This window comes from Corythoichthys intestinalis, chromosome 3 (assembly GCF_030265065.1).
Source record: "Corythoichthys intestinalis isolate RoL2023-P3 chromosome 3, ASM3026506v1, whole genome shotgun sequence".
In the NCBI taxonomy this organism is placed as follows: Eukaryota; Metazoa; Chordata; class Actinopteri; order Syngnathiformes; family Syngnathidae; genus Corythoichthys; species Corythoichthys intestinalis.
Genome location: NC_080397.1, coordinates 46,122,172 through 46,149,842, shown reverse-complemented (window position 1 = coordinate 46,149,842; position 27,671 = coordinate 46,122,172). Strand labels below are relative to the sequence as shown.

Here is a 27,671-nt window from a genome sequence, read left to right as displayed (position 1 = left end):
TACATTTATTCCTTGTCACTTGCTGAATGTGCTGGTCCACCGCCCCCCCCCCCCCCCCAAACGAACGTTTGCTTGGCTGATGACTTGAAGCCCCCTGTCCCGCTACAAAAACACACACGCACACCTACACACACACGTACACACACACACATTCACACACAACCAACAGATTCATGTCAACAACATGCCATCTCCTCCGCCCCTTCAGAGAGGCGGTATATTAGGCTTTTTTTCGACCAGCAGCAGCCACTGTAAGTCATGTAAAAAGATGTCAATTTTGTGGAAGTGGGGGAAACACTACTAATTTGGCAGAGAATGATTACTGCCAACCCTCATATTGTAAATGGATTGGACGTCAATCGTTGTCGGTAGCAAGTTAGCAACCAATTGAAATGCGGGGCAACAAATTCATTCTACAACACTTGACATTGCATTTAGAGCAAGGGCGTAGGTTTGCATTGGGACGGTAGGGACATACCACTACCAGTTTTTCAGGATGCTCAAATTGTCCCCACCAACTTTTAAGCAACTTTATTTGCATTGTAAAAAGATTTAAATTATAAAGGTAATTTAGATTCTCTTCCCAGATGTTGTAATGATAGAATAGACCCTACCATTATTAATTGAATTATTTTAATGATGTTCAGACTTACATTTATTCCTTTTCACTTGCTGAATGTGCTAGTCCCCCCACCCCCAAACGAACGTTTGGTTGGCTGATGACTTGAAGCCCCCGTCCTGCTACAAAGACACACACACTCACACAGAACCAACAAATTCATGTCGACAACATGCCGCCTCCTCCGCCCCCTTCAGAGGGGCGGGATATTAGTTTTTTTTCAGCCAGCAGCAGCCACTGTAAGTCATGTAAAAAGATGTCAATTTTGTGCAAGTGCAACACTAATTTGGGAGAGAATGATTACTGCAAACCTTTATATTGTAAATGGATTGGACGTCAATCGTCAGTAGCAACCAATTGAAATGTGGGGCAACAAATTTATTCTACAACACTTGACATTGCCTTTAAAGCAAGGGCGTAGGTTTGCATAGGGACGGTAGGGACACAACATTACCAACTTTTCAGGATGCTCAAATTGTCCCCACCAACTTTTAGGAACTTTATTTGCATTGTAAAAAGAGTTCAATTATAAAGGCAATTTAGGTTGTCTTCCCATATGTTGGAATGATAGAATCGACCCTACCATTATTACGTTAATTATTTTCATTATGTTCAGACTTACATTTATTCCTTTTCACTTGCTGAATGTGCCGGTCCACCCCCCTCCAAACGAACGTTTGGTTGGATGATGACTTGAAGCCCCGTCCCACCACAATGTCACACAAACATACTCACAGACCCAACGATTCATGTCGCCAACATGCCGCCTTCTCCGCCTCCTTCAGAGAGGAGGGACATTAGTTTTTTTTCCGTATAGCAGCAGCCACTGTAATTTTGTGTAAGTGGGCGGAAAACCTAATTTTACTACTGAAAGTCCAACCTGCATCAGAGTTAGCATAACATTAAAATTGCTAACCTGCAAAACTACGGCGGTCAGGCCAGCCTCTACAACAGAGGTGGGCAAACCGGTCCTCAAGGGCCGCAGTGGGTCCTGGTCTTTGTTACAACTGATCAAGCACAGGCAGTTTAACCAATAATAGGTCCGGGGGAAAAAGTTGCACCTGATTGCAATCAACTGATTGCACTTGTATGACACCAGATTGGCGAAAAGGTTTCCTCTTGATAGGTTACAACAAAAACCCGCACCCACTGCGGCCCTTTGTGGAATAGTTTGCCCACCCCTGCTCTACAAGGAACAAAGAAGTCAAGCTAGCTGTTCCTTATTTGGGTCATTATATGCATTACTGTAATATCGTCTCTACCATGTTGAGACAAAACCTACGCCCTAGATTTCAAGATACCTTTCAGAAAATAAAAAATGACAGTGAATCCATTGACTTTATTCATGTTTAATGAAAGTTAACTTGTATGGACAAAGGGATGTGGATGCTCAAGGAGATCGTTCAAGCACAATGTTTAAGCTGCAGAGAGCCAGCCTTGAATTAAGAAAAATTCTCAAAAGAACAAGCCAAGACATCTAATTTAGGCATTTGACACTATGGAATTTTCCTTTATAAACAAAATGAGGGTTAAGGCTAGAAGTTTCTTCAGATGTGTTGGGCAGATGAATTATAACAAAATCCCTGATATCTGGCAAGTGGCTGAGAGAAGTTTCTCTAGAGTGCAAAGCATGCCAAGCTGCCTACATAAACTTTATTGAGCACAAGAGTCAATGGTAACTAAAATCAGTCACAATAATTGAGGCTGCAATTTCTTTCGGTTTGAGCTCTTAAAAATAGCATTCTAGTACTGTACACAAATTCTAAACAAAAACATTTACTTCATTCAGTGTAGCTTTTTCAAAAACTCAAGTGTATACATTAGCAAACAACGAATTTTAAAACATGGCCTGAAATCTAATATTGAAGCAGCTAATGTCCATGCTTCATTAGGGATCCTTAAGGATGTGTTGGATGACAATTTATTCAACTTTATGCTATTAGTTTCCCTTTTTATTGGCAGCATCAGTACATGGAAAAAGCACACACTAACAAGTATTAATGTTGTTAAATTCAAACTAACATTATTATATGACACATTCCAATAGTCACTCCAGATGACATGAACAGAAGGCTAAAACTAAATATCTTGAAGATACAACACAAATGTGGCAACCAGCTAGCTGAGGTTCTGTACCTCAAAAAATACCTGTGTAATCATGATTATGAGTACGTTGAAATGTAGCTTTACATTACCTAAAACATTAAAAACAAACAAAAAAATGTCATTAACTTACCCTGAAAAGCATTACTTCAGGTCCACTTTAGCGCATCAACAGTAGCATCAGTAGCATATGCATTGTTAAGTTGTTCACGTCCAAGTTTTGTTCATAAAACAAAGGTTAAAAAAAAAAAAAAGTCTCCTCTCCCATAAAATACTCGTGTAACACAAATATCAAGGGTAGAACTGTTTTGTCTTTCAGCACATTTCATGAGTGTATCAGAACATACAATATAGACTTCAGGCATTTTTCTCACCAAGGATCACTACTTATTAGAAAGGCTGATGATTGGGTTTGATACCTGAGTAAATGTACTGAGGAGGTAACATATAGCTTAGCTACATGCTGCGAAGTAGCCATGATCATATTAACATTGTCATGTAACAGTAACATTTGACAAACCCAACAAAAATGTATTGTTGGACATTATACAGTATATGAGCAATGACAAATTGGGAGAAAAATCCAGTAGTTTGTTAGGAGCTGCGGTTTAGACAGATAAAGCTCCAGTTCCGATAACGCTACATGCTGCAATCCTAAAAGCAAACAAAGATGATCAGTCCATTTTTTTGTTAAAATTTCACATTGTTTTGGGGTAGTGTTAATATGTGCCATGTGATCAGCTGCTGGTAATGGCACTGCACCAAAATTGTTGAACTGGAAACATTCTGTCTCAATTGCACGTCGACCGAAACACTAGATCACAGAAAGGCCACTAAATCCATGGAAATACAATAAGAGAAGACATCCAGTGGGACATGAGCAGCATCCCCAAAATCACGGTGATCCTTTCCAAAATCCAGGCAGTAAAACAACATAATGAAGTGCATGTATATAAAGCAACAAAGATGGCTGCAAAAACACTAGCAAGAGTAACAGTTTGAAGTCTTGAGTGTGGCATATGGACTAAGAGTAGTGTCTTTTTCAGTAAAGGAGTGCCTCCAGGGACTCTTTAGGTCCTGCTGAGATCGATACATGCATTAAAGACGCATTGACTCAACTCAGCACATCATAATATTGCCACCTTGTCCGAAAGGTTGTCCATTGTCTTGTTTGTTGTTTTTCCTATGCCTTCAGTAACAAATATGTCCTCCTTTTGGATTTCCATCTTGGCAACCTCACATTGCATACTTCTGGGTCCATTCTCTTGCCAGTTTGTTGTACCTGCAAAATGCAACAGTGTCTTACAATCTAATAAATTGAAAATGACCTGGCTAATGCATTTATATGTACTCACTTTTCCCTGTCAGCCTTGTATGTATGAGCAATCTCTGGTACCAAAGGGTCATCAGGGTTTGGATCACAAAGAAGGGAGCAGATTGATAATAATACTGAGGGAATATGAATATAAAAATCAATCAAAAAATGTTAGTCTTACTGGAAGAGTGCAAATATTTTCATTTCTTGTCATTGTGAATTCATGCATACACTTCGCCTCAACAGCTCAAACGAGTTAATTTGGCTTACAATGTTTGTGAATTGATATTCTGTTTCAAAATGCTACAAACTCCAAATATGGAACCAGTGGAATACATTGTAGGTGGACTGTCAAGTTTATACAGCGATCCCTCGCTGATTTTTTTCCCTCAATTAAAAAATAAATAAATACAGATGAGCTGTCCAGATCCGATCACATAGTTTCCCTCTCCTGCCTGGTGCTTTTCTTGGTCTGGCAGTACACTGGAGTTGCTTACTAAAGTTAACGATGATTGACAGATATTAAGGTTTGATCTTGCCAGAGGTGCTAGGAAGCCGGAACTTCAGAGCGCTGCATGCGTTAATCATCGTTAAGCTTGTTAAACAGTTACTGTGGCTACTCATTGTGTGTAAGTGAGCAGCTTAAAAAGATTTGAGTGGACTCACTCAATGAAACATTTACCATATTGGCACGAATATAGGACAGCCCTGATTATGAGACGACCCCCTCATTTTCAAGACTCAAGTTTGAAAAAAGACTTTGAATACCAAATTAATTTTTATACAGAAAATTACGGTACATCCGAAACTAATGATTATATCAATATATTTGAGAGAAAAAGCATGTTATTTTGCCTCATTCAAATCTTAATATCTGAACATTTAAATATGTAAACTGAAGTGCAATCCCATTCGTAAATGAATGGCTTCTGGTTTTTGAAATGTAAATAAACCAAACAACAAAATTGCAATAACTGCATTAACCATCAAAGTGAAGTCTAACTGTAACTGTAGTCTTGAAACAAATCTGAATAAGGAAAAACATTGCAATAAAACAATGCAAACTGGTTAAACTTGAGAGTAGCTGAGCTCTGTCATGACAGAACATCGCTTCAATGATATCTGGCGCCAACTAGCGTCGTGAATGGGGAGAGTAGCTGAGAGCTGTCATGACAGAACATTGGTTCAATGATATCTGGCGCCATCTAGCGTCGTGAATGGGTATAATGTCTACACCGCGAATACAAGACAACCCCCTCTTTTTCAGTTTTATTTCAATGCAAAATACACTGTCTTATATTCAGGCCCATACGGTAATCAAGACAAACATTTTTCTACTTTACTCCCATTAAAAGTAATTCGGTGTTGTTTAAAACTTAAGGGTCATAATTGTTACATTTGAAGTGCTTAAAAACCATTTATTAAAATATATATTGTAAATATATATTTCCATTTATTCACTTGAACCTAATGTATATCTGTTCATTTCACATCGTTGCAGTAAATCATTCTTGGCTCTCGTAACTGGGTGTTTATCTACATTGCTGCTTGCGTACAAGGACTTTTTCTTCCATTGTTTTGTCTAGGTATGGGCCAGCACTAGAGTGCCACCTAGGTTTTTCCACAGTTTGTTACGGCAAATATAAACAGTATGATTTCGAAGGTCCAGGCACTTCTGCTGGAGATTTCTCGGTGGAATGTCCTGGCTAGCCAGCGTTTTTCTTGTCTCTTCGTAAATAAATGTATATATCTTAGGTGATTAACGCTTTCTTTTTGTTCCTGAATTGTGTGTTGTCTCGTCATCTCCTGTTCGTTAAGACAATAAAAGAACCTGTAAAAAGAAAAAAAATCGACGTTTTTTTCCTTCAACATACATAAGTTTTCCTTTATATACTTTGAGGGGGAAAAAAGTGTTTTTTTTTTCTTTTATGTATCTCTTTCCAATGCTAAATCTGAAATACATTGAACACAATACAAAACAAAAAAAACAACAAAAAAAATGGGAGGGGGGTTGCCTTGCAGGTTTTCACTTATCACGGAGGGTTCTGGTCGCCATTAACTGTGAAAAACAAGAGATCACTATAATAGTAGCAAACGTATTCCTGTTCAAAATAAAATTCTGCTTTTATAAGAGTAATAAAGGCTAAATGCCATAATGTAAGAGTTATCTGCAAATGGTGTAGGGAGGCGTTAATTGAATAATTTTGTGTGTTGTCATGCGTGATGTATCTGAATCGCACTGTAGAAAACTGGTTATACGTTAAGTTACATTTAAATAAGGCTTCTTTTTTTTCAATTAATCGACTTTACTTCTCAATAAACCAAGGTGGCATCTTACCCTGAATATGTTGATCTTTATTTTATATGATCATTAACATTTACACTCTTATATTGTAAAGAACATAAACAAGCCAAATATCAGGTCCTCACAGAAAGCTGTTAGATTTGTGGAAGTCGTGAATTTGTCTACTTTTGAAATGAAGAAATTCAACATACAGCAATGGCAGTCAGACATGTTTTTTTTTAAATTCACATAAATGGTTAACACTGGAGAGTGACTAAAGAAGATCAAGTTTATTCATCCTTACCTTTCGATACGGTTAGTGCAGGTGACCACTGTGATCTTAGTATATCCAGACAAATACTTCCATTACTGTTAATATTAGGATGGTAAATTTTAGTTGTAAATGCAACCTGCAACATAAAAAAAAGTTCAAATCACAGCAGTAATTTTAATAGTGGCTAATTAAACAGTAAAATTTTAGTCAACGTATTCCTCGTGACTGGAGAAAGATGGTTACTCACTTTGGGTGGTTTAAATGGATAATCTGTAGGGAAGTGGATAGTAAGGAAAAACACTCCATTCTGATAGGGGCTGTCACTCTATCGACAAAAACAGAAACCGTTATAATTGTGGAGCATATTTCAAACCAGATTTATAGAATACTTACCGGACCCATTATCGTTGCCTGCCAATGAAACACTGAAAAAGAAAAGCCCAACGTTATTTATACACCACAAAGTTTGTATTTGGATAGCAACATGATGGATGAATTTGCAAAGGACAGTATTGTACACATAGAAGTGCAACGTTTTTTGCACTCATGTCACCAAGTCAAACCTAAAATTTTATAGATTAAATTCATACAGTGATTGAAAAATTTAAACTTTTAAGGCAAATTGATGATTATGGCTTTTAGTTTTTAAATTTAAGGTCTAAAATTACAATACTGAAAAAAAGGTCAATATTCATAAGTCATGGTGTGAGACTAAGCAGCTACTAGTAAGATACCACAAAACACCTGCAATTTTTTCCCAATGTTTTTGAATAGTGTTGGTTCGATGCTGGTTGGTGCTAGTTCAGAAGGCTATACTACAATGGGGATGAATGCAAACTTGAGAAATGTCCAGTAAATAGTTACCGAAAACCCATCAATGCATATTTATGATGGCGCACCAGAAAAGCAGTAACCATTGCCTTGAGACCCTCTGGAGTCAGACGAATCATTCTGATTCAGTGATCTTGATGGTACCGTGCTTGACTGACAAAACTTCATTAAGCTGACCTAAACCCCATAGAGAATCTATAAAATATTGTCTAAAAGAACATGGGACACCAGACCCAATAAGGCAGATCACCTGAAGGCCATAAAAGATCCTAGACTTCAAGCACAACTGAGCAGTGCCACAGCCTGATCGACTATATGAAACGCTGTATTTCTGCAGTATTACATTCAAAAGATGGCTCAAACTAGTATTACGTGCAGAGAAATGTACCTGAATTTCAGAAGTATGACAGTTTTGTTTTATATAATTCTTGAAACGGTATAATCTTCATAGACACTGAATTTTGAGTTTTCATAAACTGTAAGCCACAATCACCAAATTAGATTAAATAAAGCCAACATTTGTATTTGTTTAATGTAAACCATGAAAGGAAAACAGATAATACAAACTAAAATCTTACAATCATCTCCAACTGGTCCAGCGGAGCACTGAGCAGGGGGATCCCTTTGCAAGTCGGACAGCTCCTAATGTCAAACAGTGAAACATAAAACACATCAATGCATTCATGTTCATTCATCTTCCCAGCTGCTCATCCTCACGTGGGTCGCTGGGCCGCTGGAGCCTATCCCAGCTACCTATGGGCATTAGGTGGGTACACCCTGAATTGGTTGCCAGCCAATCGGCAGGGCACAAGGAGACGACCATTTACGCACACACTCATACGTAGGGACAATTTGGAGTGTTCAAGCAGCCTACCATGCATGTTTTTGGGAGGTGGGAGGAAACCGAGGTACCGGGAAAAAGTCCATGCAGATAGATGGTGAACATACCAACTCCACACAGGAAGACGGGATTCAACCCTTGATGTCAGAATTGTAAGGCGGACATTCATGTTCAGTTAGTAAATAAAGAATAACTGACGTGTAAATATAATAATGCACAGATGAAAACTGGGGTAATGAATGTTTTAACAGACAAGTGTTGTGCCTCATCTTTGGGGTCGAACCCTAATTATGAGCCTGGATTTGCTAACAAAAGCAATCACAACAGACGTTTCTAATATTTCTATAACAACAGGTTGTTGTAAAGATAACCAATTTGATAACTGTGTGTAAGAGTGTGACAATATCTCGATACAGCGATATATCGCGATATTTTGCAACCCGATGGGTTATCGATATGCTCCCGCCAAGAATCGATACTTTTATTTAACATATTGGCCATACAATGGAGTATAGATGCTGTAAACTGCTCAATGTTTGTTGAGCAATTCCTTGGCGGTCCACTGGGGGCGCTCGGGAGTGGCGGTGAGGGTAAAGTGCGCACAAGTTGTCTAGAGAAGAAGAGAAACTCCAAGTGGGTTGAAAAAATAAAAAAGCTCCGTGAGAACGGTGGAGGGAAAAAATGAGAAAAATATTGCTACAAATCACACATGGGGACACACTTTAGATTTTACACCAACAAGAAAGGAAGCAAGGTGAACAAGGACTTTGCTGTATGCAAGAATTGTCTAAGAAAAATAAGTTTCACTGGGAGCTGGTGACGTAGTGGACACTGGAGTTTGTGAGCTTTGCTTTCATCACTTGAGGTAAGAAAGTTTTGCAATGTAATAGGGAATGGGACGTACTACGTCATTGTTTGGACCCGCCTCCATGCTGGCAATATAATTCACTTCCGGGCCGGCAGAGTCAATGCGGATTGTAATGTGTGGTAGTGCTAAGCTAACTCTTTCGGTGTTTTAGAAAGAAAATATGGGTGCTTATTGTTGCGTTACCGGGTGCAACAGCGTCTCCTACGACAAAAAAAGGGGTTAGGAAAAATGGACTCACTTTTCACCGTTTTCCTGCATGGAGGACCAAATATCAGATCACGAAGGTACGACGGATGGCTGGATTGCAGCGGTTCGTCGGAAAAGCATTTCTTATGATCATATTTCTGCTGGAATGAGAGTGTATTCCCCTCATCTCTACTCTTGTAAGTTGAACGATTTATCCGTTTTGGTTTCAATACGTTTTTTGTTTTTTTCTTTACTGTTGTGTAAATCTGCCTCGGTAGCAATGCTAACCTACTCCTCCTCACCTACCTGTTGTGTTACTAGGAAAACCTGCATATGAAATGCTGACAACACATCCCGATTGGTCACCATATCTCTTCTTGGGTTATTCTGAGGTCAAGCGCACCACATCGGAGCGTTATGAGAGGTTGGAAAGGCGAAGAGTGCATGCTGAAACTTCAGTTTGCTCTGCTCTTACAAACACAATCCCAAGTGTTATGAAAAGTCAATAAAATATGAATACCAAAACATGACTTGAACAACTTCTTGACAAACTGTAACTGCTTGTTGTTTACTTCAGGTCTTCATAATAAACAGGTGTAATAATTACAAAGTCAGGTGACTTAATTTTGTTATTCTATTTGGAATATGCATTGACAATTTTTGGACAGTGTTGTAGACAAGAACTGGGACTGATAAGTTGCAATAGATTTATTTCAAGTAATGCAATTTCTCCAATACGATATTTGAATTGACAGTTTAAAATCTTTAAATTAGTGCAAACAAGGCCCACCCTCTGACGGTGGCAGCAAATATTATATAATTATAAGTAATACACAAATACAAGATCACAATAAACGTGTCTTTGTCAAAGCAGTTTAAAACACTATTTACTGGCCTTGGGTAAATTGCCAGACAGGATAAATATGTGCTTTAAAGTTCTTGCATTTCCATTTTAAGTATTGCAAGTACTAGTCTCCAACACAGTATTTGAACTGACAGTTTAAAATCATTTTAGTACAAAATGGCCCACACTCTGGCAGGGGGCAGCAAATATTATAATACATAATACATTATAAAAAGCTATATACTATATAAATACAAGATCACAACAAAACCTGTATTTTTCAAAGCAGTTAAAAAACATCCAGTGGCCTTAGGTAAATAAACGTGTATAAATATGTACTTTACAGTTCTTGCATTTCTATTTTAGGTATTGCAACTTTTCCAACACTATTTGAATTGACAGTCTAAAGTCTACATTATTGCAAATAAGAATATTATAAATTAAAAATAATAATAGAATATATAAATTCAACATTACAATGAAACGTGTCTTTGTCAAAGTGGTTAAAAAAAACGTCACTGGCCATAGTTAAATAGCCAGGCAGAATAAATATGTGCATTAAAGTTATTGCATTTTCACAAGTTAAAAGCCCGCAGTTCATCGACGAGAAGGGCAGACCCAGATGGCGTCTGCTGCAGGGGCTTGTTTGAGTCCGACACAGGACAAATGGAACCACTCCATTGAACAAATTTTCTTTGTCAAATGATCCAAGAAGAGAGATGGTGACCAATCGGGATGTGTTGTCAGCAGGTTTACCTAGGAACACAACAGGTAGGTGAGTCGTAGTAGGCGAGCATTGCTACCGAGGCAGATTTACACAACGGTGTAAAAAAACAAAAACGTATTGAAACCAAAAGTGGATAAATCGTTCAACTTACAAGAGTAGAGATGACAGGAACACACTCTCATTCCAGCAGAAATATGATCATAAGAAATGCTTTTCCGACGAACCGCTGCAATCCAGCCATCCGTCGTACCTTCGTGATCTGATATTTGGTCCTCCATGCAGGAAAACGGTGAAAAGTGAGTCCATTTTTCCTCACCCCTTTTTTTGTCGTAGGAGACGCTGTTGCACCCGGTAACGCAACTATAAAGCACCCATATTTTCTTTCTAAAACACCGAAAGAGTTAGCTTAGCACTATCACACGTTACAATCCGCATTGACTCTGCCGGCCCGGAAGTGAATTATATTGCCAGCATGGAGGCGGGTCCAAACAATGACGTAGTACGTCCCATTCCCTATTGACTTTTTAATTTACATGTATTATTTTGATGACATTTGGTGTTGAATGATATAAAATAAACCAGGACCCTAAACTGGATGAAAATGAATATCGAACAAGCCCACATGAATTTACCGATTTATTTGAGAACCAATTTCCATCTAGTTTACTACACAAACTGTTATTACTGTCATTTTGATACAATAAGCTATAAAAATGATTTGAATAGGTTCCAAGATATATAAAGTGATGTGCATGATAATTAATGTAGCCTACATATTAAAAATAGGTAATTATTGATGTAGCCTACATATTAAAAATAGGTAATTATTGAATTTTTAATTTCTATACATTCAATTCATATTTTTTTTAATTCAATACTTCCAACACAAAAAAAAAATCAGGATTTCAACTCAAACGCTATGAAGTAGCTAATATTTTTTGTTTTATTTTGTTGTTTTTAAGGTGAGGAAGACTGTGACTGAGCAAGTCTGACATCTTAATTGCTGAAGCAGATAGCGGAAGTGCTCAAACCAAGCAACAAAGTTCATATACGAAGAAAAGACCCACCAATTTTATCATTGCCCCACTCCAAGCTCAACTGCTGACACCTACAGCACTTTTTATTTATTTTTTGATCTCTCCAAGCGATATCAGTGGTCGTGGTTGGTTTCTTCTATATGTGCAGGGGCACAATTTGCAGTAGATTTATATTTTACAGCAATGTTGCACAGAAAAGGTGTCACTGTTTAATAAATGACTTAAACAGTATTTTTTTCTATTTTCAAATATCTTTTTTTTTTTTTTCCGTTTCAACAGTTGTATCGTAGAATTTCATGTATCCAATTTCTGACCCAATACATCGATAATCGCTGTATCGTGATATAATCGTTATCATGAGCCTTGTATCGCGAATCGTATCGTATCGTGAGGTGCCCTGAGGTTCCCACTCCTAACTGTGTGAGATTTTTTAAAATATTTATATTCCATGAAATAAATGGCAACAATACAGCGTAGGGCTGGGCGATATGGCCTTAAGCACGTATCACGATAAATTGAGCAGATTTACCTCGATAACGATAAATGACGATAAATTCACCCAAGCAGACTGTTATATAATTTGAAAATCTGAATCAATGCATGAAATACAGATTAACCGTTTCTTGTTTATTTATTTACCAGCTTTCAATTTGATATATTTAACAATTGTACATGCATTCTAAACATTAAGTATACAAAAATTTATTGTAAACAATAAGAATTCAAGTTTGAACATTTAAAACGGCTTGTATGGCTTGAACAATGTACATTGTCAAAATCAATATGCCTGTGCCAACATGTCATTGTGACACAAATTACTTACAGCTTGAACAGTACACTTCAAAAAGACAACTTACTGTTAATGGCTGCTGTGACATAATTACTCAACACAAGTGTTTACTGCAAGGTTTCAGGTTTTTTTTCCCAGTGCATTTTTTAATACCCACACACACACACACACACACACACACACACACACACACACACACACACACACACACACACACACACACACACACACACACACACACACACATTAAAGATGCATTGATCTAATGACACAGAATTAAGCACATACAGAAAAATAGCTGGGGCGATTAAACAGTTATATTATAATTTTCACTGTTAGATTGTACTTTATGCTGAATGCTTTAGCATCACAAAAGCTATCAGAGAAATCACACACAGACAAGAGATACACAATAACGTGATAAACTAATGCTGCATTCCAGAGAAGTGGGAAGTCGGATTTATCCCACTCGGATGCTACCAGTTCCGATCTCAAAGCGTTCCAAGCAAATGTAAACAACAAAGATAGCTGATCGCAACGAAGTGTTTTTTATTTTGGCCATCCAAATACATTTTGACCTCCAGCGAACCTGCCTTCCTAGAAGCGATTAAATAGTAGAGGAAACACGACGGCTGCGTTATAGCCCACACTGTAAACTGCCTTTTTTTAGTTACATCCTTTGCTGATCGTCAATATAAAAACATAGCACAACAAAGATAATTCACTGTATGACAAAAAAAATACATGGCGTCTCAAATAAACTTGATTTACTTCATTATTGTGTTATCATTCAATACGTTTTCATGAGCGCCAATTTGTCCAGTGCCGTCAGATTGAAACAACTTGGAAGTCGGGGTAGTTATTTTTTCTCCGACTTCGCGACTTGGACCTACCAGTTCGAGTGGCGTTCCAATGATATTTTCCAGCTCGGAGGTCGGAAAAGTCCGACATCCCACTTTTCTAGAACGCAGCATAATTGCTAGATGCAGTCAGAGACCAATCCACTCATTAAGTTCAGCTGTTTCAACTAGTTTAGAGCCGCTATCCGACTCCATCACTCTCATTTGTAGCGTTAACCGCTAGCGTTAGCCTGTGGCTTGGCTACCAGTAGAAAGCATTGAAAGCATCCTCTTTGGAAATCGTGAGAACAAGGGAGGACAACGGGTGAAAGTCCGTCTGGGTGCCGCCAAGAGTCTATTTAATGTCGGGTGAAAGTTTGGCGAACCTCCCTTAAGCAACACTCCATTACGTTTGCTTGTAGCGTTAGCCGCTAGCATTAGCATACCGGGCTCGTTTGATTGGCTTCCTGGTAACCACGTGATTCTATACATAAGCACACTGTCTGGTTTCTTAAAGGGGAATTAACATAGCTGAACAACATACAGTCAAAGCGGGATGAAAAGACTATATTTTTTTGTTTTTTTAAATTACCGAATTTACTGTCATGGTCAAAATGACGTCGGTCATCGTAAAGAATTTCGGTACCGGTAAATTTTCGGTTTACCGCCCTGCTCTAATACAGCGTGAGATTGGACGGAGAATCTGGGCAGTGGGAGCGGCATTACAGTCGCTTTATCGCACTGTTGCAACAAAAAGGGAGCTGAGCCGAGAGGCAAAGCTCTCTATCTACCATTCGATCTTCATTCCTACCCTCATCTATGGTCATGAACGATGGGTCATGACCGCAAGCGGCCGAAATGGGCTTTCTCAGGCAGATAGGCAGTGTCTCACTTAGGCTACGTTCATACTGCAGGTCTTAATGCATGAATCCGATTTTTTCGTGTTTTTCTGACTCGAGTGAGGCAAATGACTGTCTGAACGGGACAATTCACATAGAAATGGACCATTTGAAATCCGATCTGGGTCACTTTTGTATGTAGTTTAAATCCGATCTGGCCCACATTTTACCAGAACCAGTATGTATGTAAGACATGTTAGCCATGCATCGACAGTGGTCATAATCAATAGAAACCTAGCCTTCCGAAGGGCTAACGTTTGTGAACGAGTGACAGTAACATATTTATTAGCGATGAGAAGTCAACTGCTTAAAAATGGCGGCTGTTTACTAACGCTGCCCAGACACGGCCGAGTCTGTCATTTCGCATCTAGTCCTAAATGCATGCGATATCTATGAGATGCATCGGACATTACCTGCTACCAGACTAGCATCATGCAGGCGTAGTTTTTAGCAACATCGGCGTAGTTTGTAGCGGCTTTTGGCTGCGGTAAGTTTTTTTTTTTTTTTTTTTTAATAGCTTCTTCCTCTACACACGTGACGTCAGCACGTTGTCCCGCATTAAAAGTAGTCCGGGCAAAACGTGATGCTTAGAGCTGGCAAAATTAAACGACCCCTCGAGGTGAATAAAATTACTCGGATCAGTTTTTAAACTCGAGTTACTCGAGTATTCGTTTCAGCTCTAGACTGGTGACAGTCGCCGTTTCGCGCAATGTGCAAAGGAGAACAACGAAACTTTTTTTTTTTTTTTTATAATTAAAGATTTGTCTGCGAGTCAGATGCAGCCGTCAAAAGAGCCAGATCTGGCTCGCGAGCCATAGGTTCCCGACCCCTGAACTAAACCTTCACAAAGGCACCATCAGAGAGAATTTAGGGACACGTGATCAGAAATTATTTTCCTGTGCACATCTGCTTGCAAATATAAATTAGGTGTTGTTGTAAAGGCAGGCAACTTATATGGCATCACATTTCGATTAGGTCGTTGTTGTTGAAAGTGTGTGTTAAATCAAACTACACAATTTATAAAATGAACAACTGAAATGAAAACCTGTCACACTTTAAAATTTACTGACAAGAATACAAAAGAACACCGGACACTTTTTCCTTAATAGAGTACCAAAAGAGCACCGGACACTTATACAATTGAAGGCGGCACCTTGCGGCGATTGGCCTGCCCACGTATACCTAACGTATCCTGACGTATCCTAAAGTAATCCTAACATATCATAACGTTTCCTAATGCCTGTCCGATATATCCGAATGTTTTTCGTAACTAAAGCTAACACTTCCGCGGGGGAAAGGCATGAGTGCCAATCGAGAGAGCGGATGGAGCGAGCGGGTCGACGTAGCACAGCCAATCACGTGTAAATGCGAAGATGACCGGCGAGTGTGTCATAGTCAGCGCAGCCAGTCACGAGCGAGTGCTGAAGAATAGCGCCAACCAAGTCCAAGTCGGCGCAGCCAATCACGAGCGTGGACCCATTGGAGACGAGCAGCATACTTTAGTGGAGACTAAAAAGGGTCGCGCTTGAAGACCAGGAGCGAGAGGCAAGGGGGGAAGCCCCAAAGAAAAGGCGGTTTAGAGAAAACCATGAGTACAAATGCCAAAAATGTGTAAAAAAAACAAACAAACAAAAAAACCGCACCACAGGTCACAGCCAGGTAAAGGGAATATGGTACTGTCCTGCTTCTGGCAAAACCATAGAGGAGTGGAGGAACATGCTCACAATGTAAATATAATTAATAAACATTCAAGCATTGACATTTCTTCAAAACTGAATATTGTTTATTTTGCTTGTGTGATTTTTTTGCTTTTTATATTTTAAATATGTGTTTAAAATTTGCATGTTGTAAATAGTTCGTGTTGTGAATAATTCCCACTTTTTTCTCACAATGTAAAATCCATATTTTTGGACATACGTGATGTTATTTTTGTTGTTGAAGAATTTCCAGTTGTTATTAGTGTTATATTTGAGGACATGAATAACTGTTATTTGTTTAAAATGACATAATGGTGGAGATACATAAATCTCATTTTTACGTTAATGTAACATTGTGAACATTTTCTTTAATACATTACTTTACAATCATAGTTTTCTTTGTGTGTGTAATTGCAATTGAAATTCCTCCTTACTACTACATACATTTAGGCCCCAAACAAACACACAAAACAAAACAAAATCTGATGACGTATTGTTAATAATTAAAGATTTGATTGTTTAAAAAAAAACAACAACAACATGTGACTGTAAGTCACCGCTGACGTAATGTGTGAAGGAATAAAGTTTGATTGAAAAAAAAAAAAGTGACAGGAAGTCACCACTGTTCTGGCTAGCGGTGGTTCGATTCCAGCTGGTGACGCATCCCACCCCCGTCCTCCCATTGACTTCTTTTCGTCTTTTCTGCTGTTTTCGTGGACATTCGCCCAATTTTTTTCATTTTCTCTCCCATTTTCCCCCTCTTTCTTTTCCCTCTTTCCCCCGCTCAGGCTGGCTGTTATGCCCTGGCCCAGGCGGCAGGATCTGTTCATATGTATGCTGCCTCCGACACTATTCCTAACTATCCAGCGGTATAAAAATATACAGCCAGCTTGGGCAACCGCGCTGCCCCATTTGCCAGCCCATAAATGGAAAGAGCGACGCTGGGGTTCAATTTTGGCATCCGGCTAGCAGCTGTCATTCAAATACACCACTTGCCTTACTAGTAAGATCTGCTTCGACAACATGGAGTACATAAGTAAAATCATATTATGCACACGTTCAGGATAAAAAATAAACAAAGCACGCAAGTGTTCTACGATTCAAATAACATTAGACACCGTCAATGGACTACTATAAACTCATAACTCATAAAATAACTACTAAGACATAAGGTTCATTCAGTATTACTTTGGCAAGGCACAGACGAGACCTTAACTGGTTAACTTTACATTAGCTGGTCTTTTGTTTGTATGCTCAAGATGAATGGCGTTAAAAACATGAACAAGAACACCATTACACCTTAACGAGAACCGGGCCGTTATCTTACGGTCCAACATCATTCATCCTTTAGCCAAGTAAGATTTCATGTAAGAATTAAACACTCACCTTCTGAATTCTTTTCAACGCCATTGCCCCAATGGCTGTGCTAGGTAGCCTGTCAGCTAACCCTTAGATATGAGCATATACAATGTATATTCGGCGGTGGCGTAATTTCCAAATTATACTTTACAACAGGATACAGGCAACCGCGTCTGGCCTACAACGACTTCGCTGGTTTGGTTTCTGGAGCAACGAGGCTAACCAACATTGAAAAATCGTATTTTCTATCTGTAGCTAGTCCTGGAATTGACGAGGTGTTTGCTAGTACCTCTGCTGTCGTATTCTCGCCGTTTTGCAGGCAGGAGAAGACTGCTGGAGAAACATCGCGAGACTTCACCAGCCCCTTTCGAGTTAAACCTTTTAAATTCCGTGTAGACTGTAGACCTAACAAACATGACGCAAGGTACTGCCAAATCACTCCATATGTCATAATTCCTGCTTTATTGCTGTTTTTCAAATTTCCAGAATCATAACAAAAAGGGCCATGACTGTGAATTGTTGCGTCAGTATAACGAGTGTGGCCATGTGACCACAAGATGTCACTATTTGAAAAGAACAAACAAACAGAGGCAAACCAGGTCCCTAATAATAACAATCATCATATTGGGATTTTAGGTTAAATAAAAAAGATCGTGTATTAATTTTAAGAATTATTCACAGTGGCACATCAATGTACTATGAAGCCTCTGTTTTCCCCCCATGCATTCATGAGAAAACACAAAATTATGAGGTGGCACTAATTCTATTTGCAATAATTCTAAAGACATTTTGATGTGAGTCAGCTGCATGCCCTTCTCTCTGCACAGCCTTGTTTTTGCAAAGAACCATGAACTTTCCTTTATATGTGTTAAACAAGAGTGAAGAAAGACCTCTCATTATTTTAGTGAGTGCACATGAATGGGCTGCAGTGTTCATTCTTCTTAAATGGCTGATTCAGTGTCAGGTTGAGGATCCGATCGTCAATGTGACACTGAGAAGGACCATTTTCCTTTGGAAAACTGAAGATTCCTTTAGATAATATCTTATTGTTTGCTCATCTCTGTGCTCTCAATGACCTGCCTGTCCTGAGGCCTTGCTGTAATCAGATTCAGCAAGTAGCAGAGGTAGGCCTTGTGTTGGAACTTTTGCAGTGACTGTTTATCAGGCGTTCTGACACGCGTTGTTTATGCCAAGCCTTAGTTCACATTGTATAGAATGCAGTCGCAATTGTGTCTACTGGAAACTCTAAATATGGTTTTTGCTTGCTTTCATATGTAGTACTTTTTACCAAGAGTGTAGGTTTGGTCTCAACATTAGTAAAGATGATATAACAGCATAACCTGCATGTACAGTTTTTGTTGAGGACTGGACAATAAGACCAAACAGATCGGCCGAATGGGGTTCAGGGCTACATTTCTCACGAATATAAACCTAATTAATTGATAGGCTAAATAATCAATGCAAAATACATCTGTATTTACTTATACTAACTTTCATATGTATTGGTTTAGGTGAGACACTGTCAGAGGCGTAGCAAGTGTCTCCGGGGGCCCCAGGCAACAAGCAACATGGGGTCCTTCGAGCGTGTGCAAGTAAGGGGGACAGTTGGACTTGGAGCAATAGCATATTTAATAAAAGTATAATAACTACGGTTGTCAAACGGTTAAAATTTTTAATCGAGTTAATCACAGCTTAAAGATTAATCGTAATTAATCGCAATTCAAACCATCTCTGAAATACGCCATATTTTTTCTGTAAATTATTGTTGGAATGGAACGATAAGACAAGACGGATATATACATCCAACATATACATACATACATAAGTACTGTATTTGTTTATTATAACAATAAATCCACAAAATGGCATTAACATTATTAACATTCTTTCTGTGAAAGGGATCCACAGATGGAAAGACTTGTAATTCTTAATTCAATTCAATTCAATTCAATTTTATTTGTATAGCCCTCAATAACAACAGAAGTCTCAAAGGGCTTTACAGAGGCAATATGATACATAATTAGAAATTAAGCAACAAAGATGAATAGATACAGTTCAAGTCCTGGGTATCCCCTATCCTTAAGACCCTCCATGCCGGCAAGGAAAAACTCCAAAAACTCCAGAGTCAATTGGGAGAAAATGAGAAACCTCGGGGAGTACCACAGTCAGGAGAGATCCACTCCCAGGACGGATAGACAGGAACCCCAAGCCGACAGCTCCAAAACATCACTGCTCTAGAGGAGATCTGCATAGAGGAATGGGCCAAAATACCAGCAACAGTGTGTGAAAAGCTTGTGAAGAGTTACAGAAAACGTTTGGCCTCTGTTATTGCTAACCCAGGGTACATAACAAAAAATTGAGATGAACTTTTGGTGTTGACCAAATACTTATTTTCCACCATGATTTGCAAATAAATTATTTAAAAATCAAACAATGTAATTTTCTGGGTTTTTTTTTTTGTTTTTTTCCCCCATTCTGTCTCTCATGGTTGAGGTTTAACCATGTTGACAATCACAGGCCTCTCTAATATTTTCAAGTGGTAGAACTTACACAATTAGTGGTTGACTAAATACTTATTTGCCCCACTGTATATAAAATGGCGCCATTGTAGTCTGTTTGCAGCAATGCATGATTGGGTCATCCCGCGAATGCGTTAAATAATTTAACGTGATTGATTTAAAAAATTAATTACCGCCCGTTAACGCGATAAATTTGACAGCCCTAATAATAACGCCTAGGTCTCTTGAAGCGTGTTTTTTAGGACACTCAAAGTGCCTGGCTTCTACTACATTAGGACATAAAATTACAGTAACAGTACACTCACCGCTGTCTTGCTTCCTTTTCTCCTCTTCTGCTTTTTTCCCCTTTCTTTTGTCGCTTCCAGAAGGACAACTTCTCTTTATTTTGGATATAAAAAAGCCAAATCGCCACTCACTCTCACTTTGAGTCACGTGAGGGGGATGGGGCGTGTAGAGCGAGTGAAGGGGCCCCTTCAGGGAACTCAGACACAAGGCTTTCACTGGCACTGTTGCACTTGTCGCTGCAACAGTGCAGTAAAGCTGCGTGTGCTAAATCTGTTGGCCCTCTTCCCTAGGCAATTGTCTGGTTTGCCTAATACGACGCGACACCTCTGTACACTGTTACATTCAAACCTTTATTTTTAAAAACTACTAAAGAAGCAGTTTGAAAACTTCCAGAATAAATGTCTGGATTTAATTTGCAAATTTGTATGTACGAACTAGTTAATAATCTCTTAACTATCCAGGAATGCAAAAAAATAGACATATGTCTTAAGACCACTCAACATTGTTGAGAAATTAATCCAACTTATATTAATTTATATATAAAATAAATATAACTGAAAAAAACTCTTAGCTCGGGAATAACAAAAATAAATAAAAATTCAGCTTTCCTTCAGGTAAGACACTACTGCTTTTGTCCACAAACACAGCCAAACTCAAAAAAAGGAAAGCTCCTTTGGGCTGTTTTAAAACCTCATTAATAAAATAAAAATGAAAATTGGGGAGAAAGGGATAAACCTCAGTTCACTACTTTTCTCACAGTTTAATTACCGTTAACAGTAGAAAATACATACAGGAGAACACTTCTCTCTAAGCAGCTTCCTACTCAAGTTTTGCAGGTTAGCAAATTCACACACTTTAATGTTATGCCAACGCTGACACAGGTCGGACTTTCAGTGGCAAAATTAGTGGTGTGTTCCCCACCTTTACAACAATAACGTCTTTTTACATTAAATACGGTGGCTGAAGCTGCTGCTGAAAAAAACCCCAAAAACTTGTAATATCCCTCCTCTATGGAGGGGGTGGAAGAGGTGGCATGGGGTTGTGAGTGCGTGTGAGTGTGTGTGCGGGTGTTAAGCCGGCCAATCAAACGTGCATTTGAGGGGAAAAAATGGACTGGGACACTCAGCAGTGAAAAGGGGTAAATGTAAGTCTGAACATAATGAAAATAATTCACTTGATAATGGTAAGGTAATTTCTATCCTTACAACATATGGGAGACAATCAAAATTACCTATATACCTGAAATCATTGTATAATGCAAATAAGGTTGCTTAAAAGTTGGTGGGGACAATTTAAGCATCCTAAAAAGTTGGTAGTGTTGTGTCCCAACCGTCCCTATGCAAACCTATGCCCTTGCTTTTTACCCACGTGTTTGTTGTTAACACTCATGAAGCACTTGAAGACAAAAGGGGAATACAACTTTGCAAAAAGTCAGCAAAAAGTAAGATATGTATTTCTTACCAAAAGGTAAGCTATCACCGTCCTGTATGGGGAATTTCCCACCTACAGCCAGAACTTGAGTGTTCAGTTACATGAGTAGTAGCCCAAGTTTTAAACTGATGTATGAGCCAAGGTGTGAATGTGTCAGGTCCAGGACGATACGGGTGGGGGTGGGACCTCAGCCTATCCGTCTCATGATGGGTTTAGCCTGTAGTGCTGTAATTTGATCCGATGGTCTCAGCAGATCTCAGCGACGCATCGTTTTGGTCACATGAATCATACTAGTTCAATTGTATAACAGAGAGCTTTTGCCGTTTTGTGCCAATTACACTCAAATTCTGCGCGTATTCTTCTCTGAATGGCGCTTTTTTCCCATGGTTGCCATGACAAGGCACATATTCTGTCATTTTCCAAATTAACTTAGATTGGTCTTGTTAATGCCCAAATTATCCAATAAAAGCAGAACCAATTAATTCTGAGCACAAGCCAGGCTCACAGTCCCCAGAGGTGTTCTACCTTGGGTCAGTGTATCAGCTTTCTGAGGGTTCTCCCACGGAACAAAGATCCATTGTTTCCTCACACTAAGAGATGTTTGTTCACTCCTTGTATCAATGGTCTTGATTTGATTATACACTCAGACTATATGTGCAAGTAGCACTCATGTTTACAGTGAAGTCAGCACTCTGCACAATCAAATGATTATTGAGCTAAGCAAGGGGAAAAAAAGGTCATTATGTGTGAAGCAATCTGTGTTTCATGGCTCATTTCCTTAGCTGTGATTTGATTTTGCTTGTCAGTGTTGAGATGCCCCTTGACCCCGACGATCTCAATATCAATCCTCAAAATTTCATGTATTTTGGGAATTGAGCATGCTTGATGATTGTAATAAAAATCCTCATAAGCAGTCCGTCTTTAACACCTGGGCCTTTTTTGTCCGAATTTGCATGCCTCTGATGTTGCCTTCATATTTCAAAGATAAAATTGATCACAATGGCCTGGTTAGGTTGCTTTTTTGACGACACCATAACTTTCATGTCCAAATTGTTGTTTTATTCACTGACCAATTATAATCAACATTTTGGACCCCAAAAAAAAAAAAAAAAAAAATCCAATTTTTTTTTGGGGGGGGGCACGGTCAGAATTTGTAATATTGATGTCCCATTGACAACCAAACATGCTCAACGAAACGTTTTGAAGCTTGATAATAGTTATTCAACTTTTTAGGATAAACATTCGACAGAAAAAATAAGACTGAACAGTTTTATATTTGATAATTAATAATAATAATAATACATTTTATTTTTACGCACTTTACATTTGAAAAACAAATCTCAAAGTGCACATTACCATGTAAAAAAATAAAAATAAAAAGACGAAGAATCCACAGAAACAGCAGGTATGTTGCCTGGTATAGACCTTACTCACATGACGTCACAACCACGCCTCCGCGCCATATTGTCCGTCTACTCGTCGTGTTGACGCATTACCGCTATGTAAATTCCTCCTATTATGGCGTGTTTTTCTGCTCGTTAACATTGATAAGCAAAATGGTGAAGGCATGTGTGGCGGTTGGTTGCAATAACAGAGAAGATAGATGGAGAGACTTGAAGTTATACCGTATTCCGAGAGACCCGGAGAGGAGAGCGAGATGGACTGCTGCAATTCGATGAGAAAACTGGGCTCCAAACGATTACCACAGATTATGTAGTAGTCATTTTATATCTGGTAAGATGCATTTAATATATATTTAGAGGGTATTGGGCTGACAACCACAATTAAGATCATTGCGAGGCTAATCGCCGACAACATACAGTTTCAAATTCAAGATGCTTATTTCTTCCACCATCATTACATTTAGAATAATATTTAGCTGGTACCAAGTGAAAGAAGCTGGCCTCATCTACGGATCATCAGTTAAACAGGTGTGTCGAACCTTTTTGAAAAGGGGGCCAGATTTGGTGTGGTAAAAATGCGGGGGGCTACCTTGGCTGATTTACATAGAACAATATATTTAAACCAATTTTAGCAAGCCCTTCTGTGTGTCACATTTGCTTTATTATTTTTTTTCATTCATAATTTCAACAGTCTCGTCTTTGTGGCATTCTCTTTCGACACTCGGGCTCTTGCGAAATACTGCTGCTGTGAAATTAAACTAGCTTCAAGTTGCTATAATTTCCCGCTGCGTATCTTCCCTGTAATGTTGTCGTACATGTCAGCGTGTCTTGTTCGGTAATATCATTATCGCGTCACATCGAACTCTTTGAAAACAGCGACTGTCTCTTTGCAAATGAGGCAGACACAGTTGTTGTGTGTTTTATTGAAGAAATAGTCCAATATCCACCTATCCTTGAAGCGTCGGCCATCGCAGTCAACTTTTTTTTTTTTTAATTGATTGTCGCCATTTTAGAAAATTGGAAGTAAAGGGTCACACGGGGTAGTGTTGCTTAGAGTGCTGCTCTTAAAGTTTTTCAAGCTTTCGTGAGAATAGGCTGATTTTGTGTGGACAAGATAGTTGTAGATATCAGGGTAGCAGATGTCAGGCAGAGAGGGCGAAGACAGCGGGTCGAAAAATATCGATTTAGGCATCAAATATGGATCTGGCGAATGGATAGACTGAAGCTTTTCCACATAACGCCTTTTATGCAACGCATACAATGAGTTTACAGCGTCTGAAAGCACCACGGCTTCCATGAATTGCACCATAAATTGCACGACAAATTGAAACCATTGAGAATACGGATAAACAAAGACGGACAATACGGCGGCCGGATACAGCGACACGTCATTCTGTGACGTTGGTGAGTAGGGTCTATACCAGACTCAGCGCTGTTCCAGCGATTGAGCCTGGCGACAGTCCGGCGGATCAAATTCCGAGGGCGGAGCAAGCCACAGCAAACAGACAGCGGAGTGGACCAATCAGCAACGGACAGACGTGACTTTCTTAAAGCGACAAGTAATTAGCGTGAGCGGAGAATGGAGAACTTTATTCAACATGGCTAGTGCGAGCCATGTTGACTGTTATCAATGACTTTTTTGGTAATTTAAAACTGTTTTACCGCGGATTGGAACATATTCTCGGCTCTTCCGTTCGCCATCTGTGTTGTTGTAGAGACGACTTTCGGCGCGCAAGAGTGACGTTGCTCGTTAAGAACACGTCACGCAAATAGACGAATCTGATTGGATGATTGATTTTGTACCTTGCTCGAGAGGCCGTTAATGGGCTGGGTCCCAGACTATTTCTCACAGTGTTTGAAAAATACAGGGAGAATAGTCTGGCTGTGCCAGGCAAGCAGGTATGGTCATCGGAGTTTTTGTTCTTTCTACATACTATGGTCAAAACAGGTTATATACAGTAAACCAACAGTGCGAAATAGTTAATATATATACAGTGCCCTCCATAATTATTGGCACCCCTGGTTTAGATGTGTTTTTTAGCTTCTAATATATATTTTTTTATTCAAATAATATGGAACCTTAATGGAAAACAAAGAGAAAAATCCAACCTTCTATACAAGTGCATTTATTCAGTGGGGAAAAAATCCCACATAAAGAAATAATTATTTGACATCAGATGAGACCAAGATTGAGCTTTTGGCAACAAACACTCTTACTAGTGGGTCTGGCGTGCCACGAAAGATGCGCATGCTGAAAAGCACCTTATACCCACTGTGAAGTATGGGGGTGGGTCAGTGATGCTGTGGGGCTGTTTCCATTCCAAAGGCCCTGGGGATCTTGTTAGGGTGCATGGCATCATGAATGCTTTGAAATACCAGGACATTTTAAATGAAAATCTGTTGCCCTCTGCCCGAAAGCTGAAGATGGGTCGTCACTGGGTCTTTCAGCAAGACAATGACCCTAAACATATGGCCAAATCTACACAGAAATGGTTCACCAGACACAAAATCAAGCTCCTCCCATGGCCATCTCAGTCCCCAGACCTTGTTTTGTTGGCAAAAAGGGGTTGTACAAAGTATTAACACCAGGGGTGCTAATAATTGTGACACACATTACTTGATGTCAAATAATTATGTCTTTATGTGGGATTTTTTCCCCCACTGAATAAATGCACTTGTATTGAAGGTTGGATTTTTCTCTTTTTTTCCATTAAGGTCTCATATTATTTGAATAAAAAAAAATTATTAGAAGCTAAAAAACACATCTTAACCAGGGGTGCCAATAATTATGGAGGGCACTGTATATATCTAACACAAAAAAGGTTTGGAGGATATCTTTTTGTGAGGTTAGGTATTGCACCCATCACTTTATCAAAGGTATATGGCGGAAAACACTCAGGTGACTTGAAGTTCCACTCTGAGACCCCCAATTCGGCCAAATTTCAAAATTGCCCTATACGCGTGTGTGATACATCAATGGAAAGCTTAAAATCTCAATTTTCTGGGGGAACAAAAAATTTGAACAGGAGGGTACTTTTGAATTATATATTTTTTTAAACCCCTAAACCCTAAGTCGAGGTGAGAGCATGAGAGAGTGATATTAAAGACACCATGATTTTAACGAGATTATCGCGTACTTATCTTGTTTTGATCCAAAAACTCTGTGTAGCATGTCTCACCGAGTGTCAAGACACAGCTGTGAATGGCCACAGCCGGACTTTTGGGGGATTTTATGGGTGAAACACGGTAATATAACAAGGGTCGCAATGCAGAAATCGCAGACATCAAGGAGTGCTCGAGATTTTCATTTTCAAACACCGGTATTTACCCTTTTAAACATTTTTTTTCTTTCTTTCTTTGGATCTATTATTTATCGTCAAAAATATCTGGGAAAATGCAACAGTAAATTAAAAAAATATATATACAATTAAGCGATAGTTATGAGGTACATATCTGTGACTTATACAGGGTGACCCAAAAAAAAGTTTACACTGCCATAATACAACTTAAATGCCATGTTTATTCAGCTTAGAATTAGAACTGAATCACAAATTATACATTATTGTAAAGAACATGTACAGTACACTCTATTTTTCAATGTGTCCTCCCTTAAGTGTCACAACAGCCTCCAGGCGCCTGCGAAACGCTTGACAGGTCTTCTTTATGTAGGATGCTGTCATCTTTTCCCAAGATCTAACAATGGACCTCTCCACGGCTGCCACAGAAGTTTGTGGCTTCTTACAGGCACTGTCCTCCACAGTTGCCCATATGCTATAATCCAGGGGATTGAGATCTGGACTCTGGGGTGGCCACATATCACCTTGTCAATCAACTTTTTGGTCCGCATAGATCGTCACTTCCAGACCCAGGTTTTCGTGAGGATGTTTCAGTATCTTTCAGCTTCTTTTTAACTTTGTAGACTGCACATCTGGATATTCTCAGATTTGCTGCAATCTCAGTAGGTGTCAGACCGGCACGCAGCAATTCAGGTACAGCTAAAGTTTTCTTCATTTTCAGCAGAAGCACAGAAATTGTAGAGACGAGAGATTACCAGCTGCATTGAGTGACCTTAATGTATCACTTAACCATGACAACCTATTTAGATATGTTTCAATGGCTTTTAAACAAGCAGTCAACTGAGTGTAAACTTTTTTTTGGGTCACCCTGTATACAGACACTATTTTTTTTTCATTGTGACGTAATTTGTTCAAAAGTTGAAATATGCAGATGAATAATTTTTAAAGTCTTTTTTTAACTAAATACTAGACATCCATTAATAATTCTAAGCTAAAAATGATACACATTTAAAATAATAAATATAATCACCTACCTTCTTTTTATGGCTGGGTTGAAACAAAAGTGGTTGCGCGGTGTAAACGGGGGTCTCCAGGGTAAAACGGAAAAATTAAAAAGTTTGGTGGCTTAATACGCCATGAAACCGCTATGGCAGCATACAGACACATTGTTCTTTCAGACACAACAGTTCTTTTGGCTTAAAATACAGTAGTTTCTTTTAAAGA

The 27,671-nt window shown here is 38.9% G+C and overlaps 1 protein-coding gene across 4 annotated transcripts; it reads right to left on the bottom strand.

Annotated features, from left to right (window-relative positions):
* Positions 1-1,947: 1,947 nt before the first annotated feature.
* Positions 1,948-17,854, bottom strand: ube2d4 (ubiquitin-conjugating enzyme E2D 4 (putative)). Of its 4 annotated transcripts, none has more exons than XR_009062811.1 (8): positions 17,541-17,836; positions 8,005-8,068; positions 6,989-7,020; positions 6,843-6,920; positions 6,626-6,731; positions 4,078-4,171; positions 3,865-4,004; positions 1,948-3,802 (listed from the first exon to the last, which is right to left on the bottom strand). XR_009062811.1 is itself a non-coding variant. In XM_057832611.1 (7 exons), the coding sequence occupies exons 3-7, from the start codon at positions 6,995-6,997 to the stop codon at positions 3,959-3,961; spliced, it is 333 nt and encodes a 110-aa protein (XP_057688594.1). In that variant the 5' UTR covers positions 6,998-7,020; positions 8,005-8,068; positions 17,803-17,854; the 3' UTR covers positions 1,948-3,958. The 4 variants fall into 4 exon arrangements, 2 of the variants coding, with proteins under 2 accessions (XP_057688594.1, XP_057688593.1); XR_009062810.1 differs by having other exon boundaries at positions 1,948-3,799; XM_057832611.1 differs by having other exon boundaries at positions 1,948-4,004; positions 17,803-17,854.
* Positions 17,855-27,671: the final 9,817 nt, after the last annotated feature.

Coding starts and splice junctions, on each gene's coding strand:
- ube2d4 (XM_057832610.1), bottom strand. CDS start 17,564: ATGGCGTTGAAAAGAATTCAGAAG. Junction 7,021..8,004: donor TGGACCAGTTGGAGATGATT/GTAAGATTTTAG, acceptor TTTCTTTTTCAG/TGTTTCATTGGCAGGCAACG. Junction 6,732..6,842: donor ATCCATTTAAACCACCCAAA/GTGAGTAACCAT, acceptor TTTATGTTGCAG/GTTGCATTTACAACTAAAAT.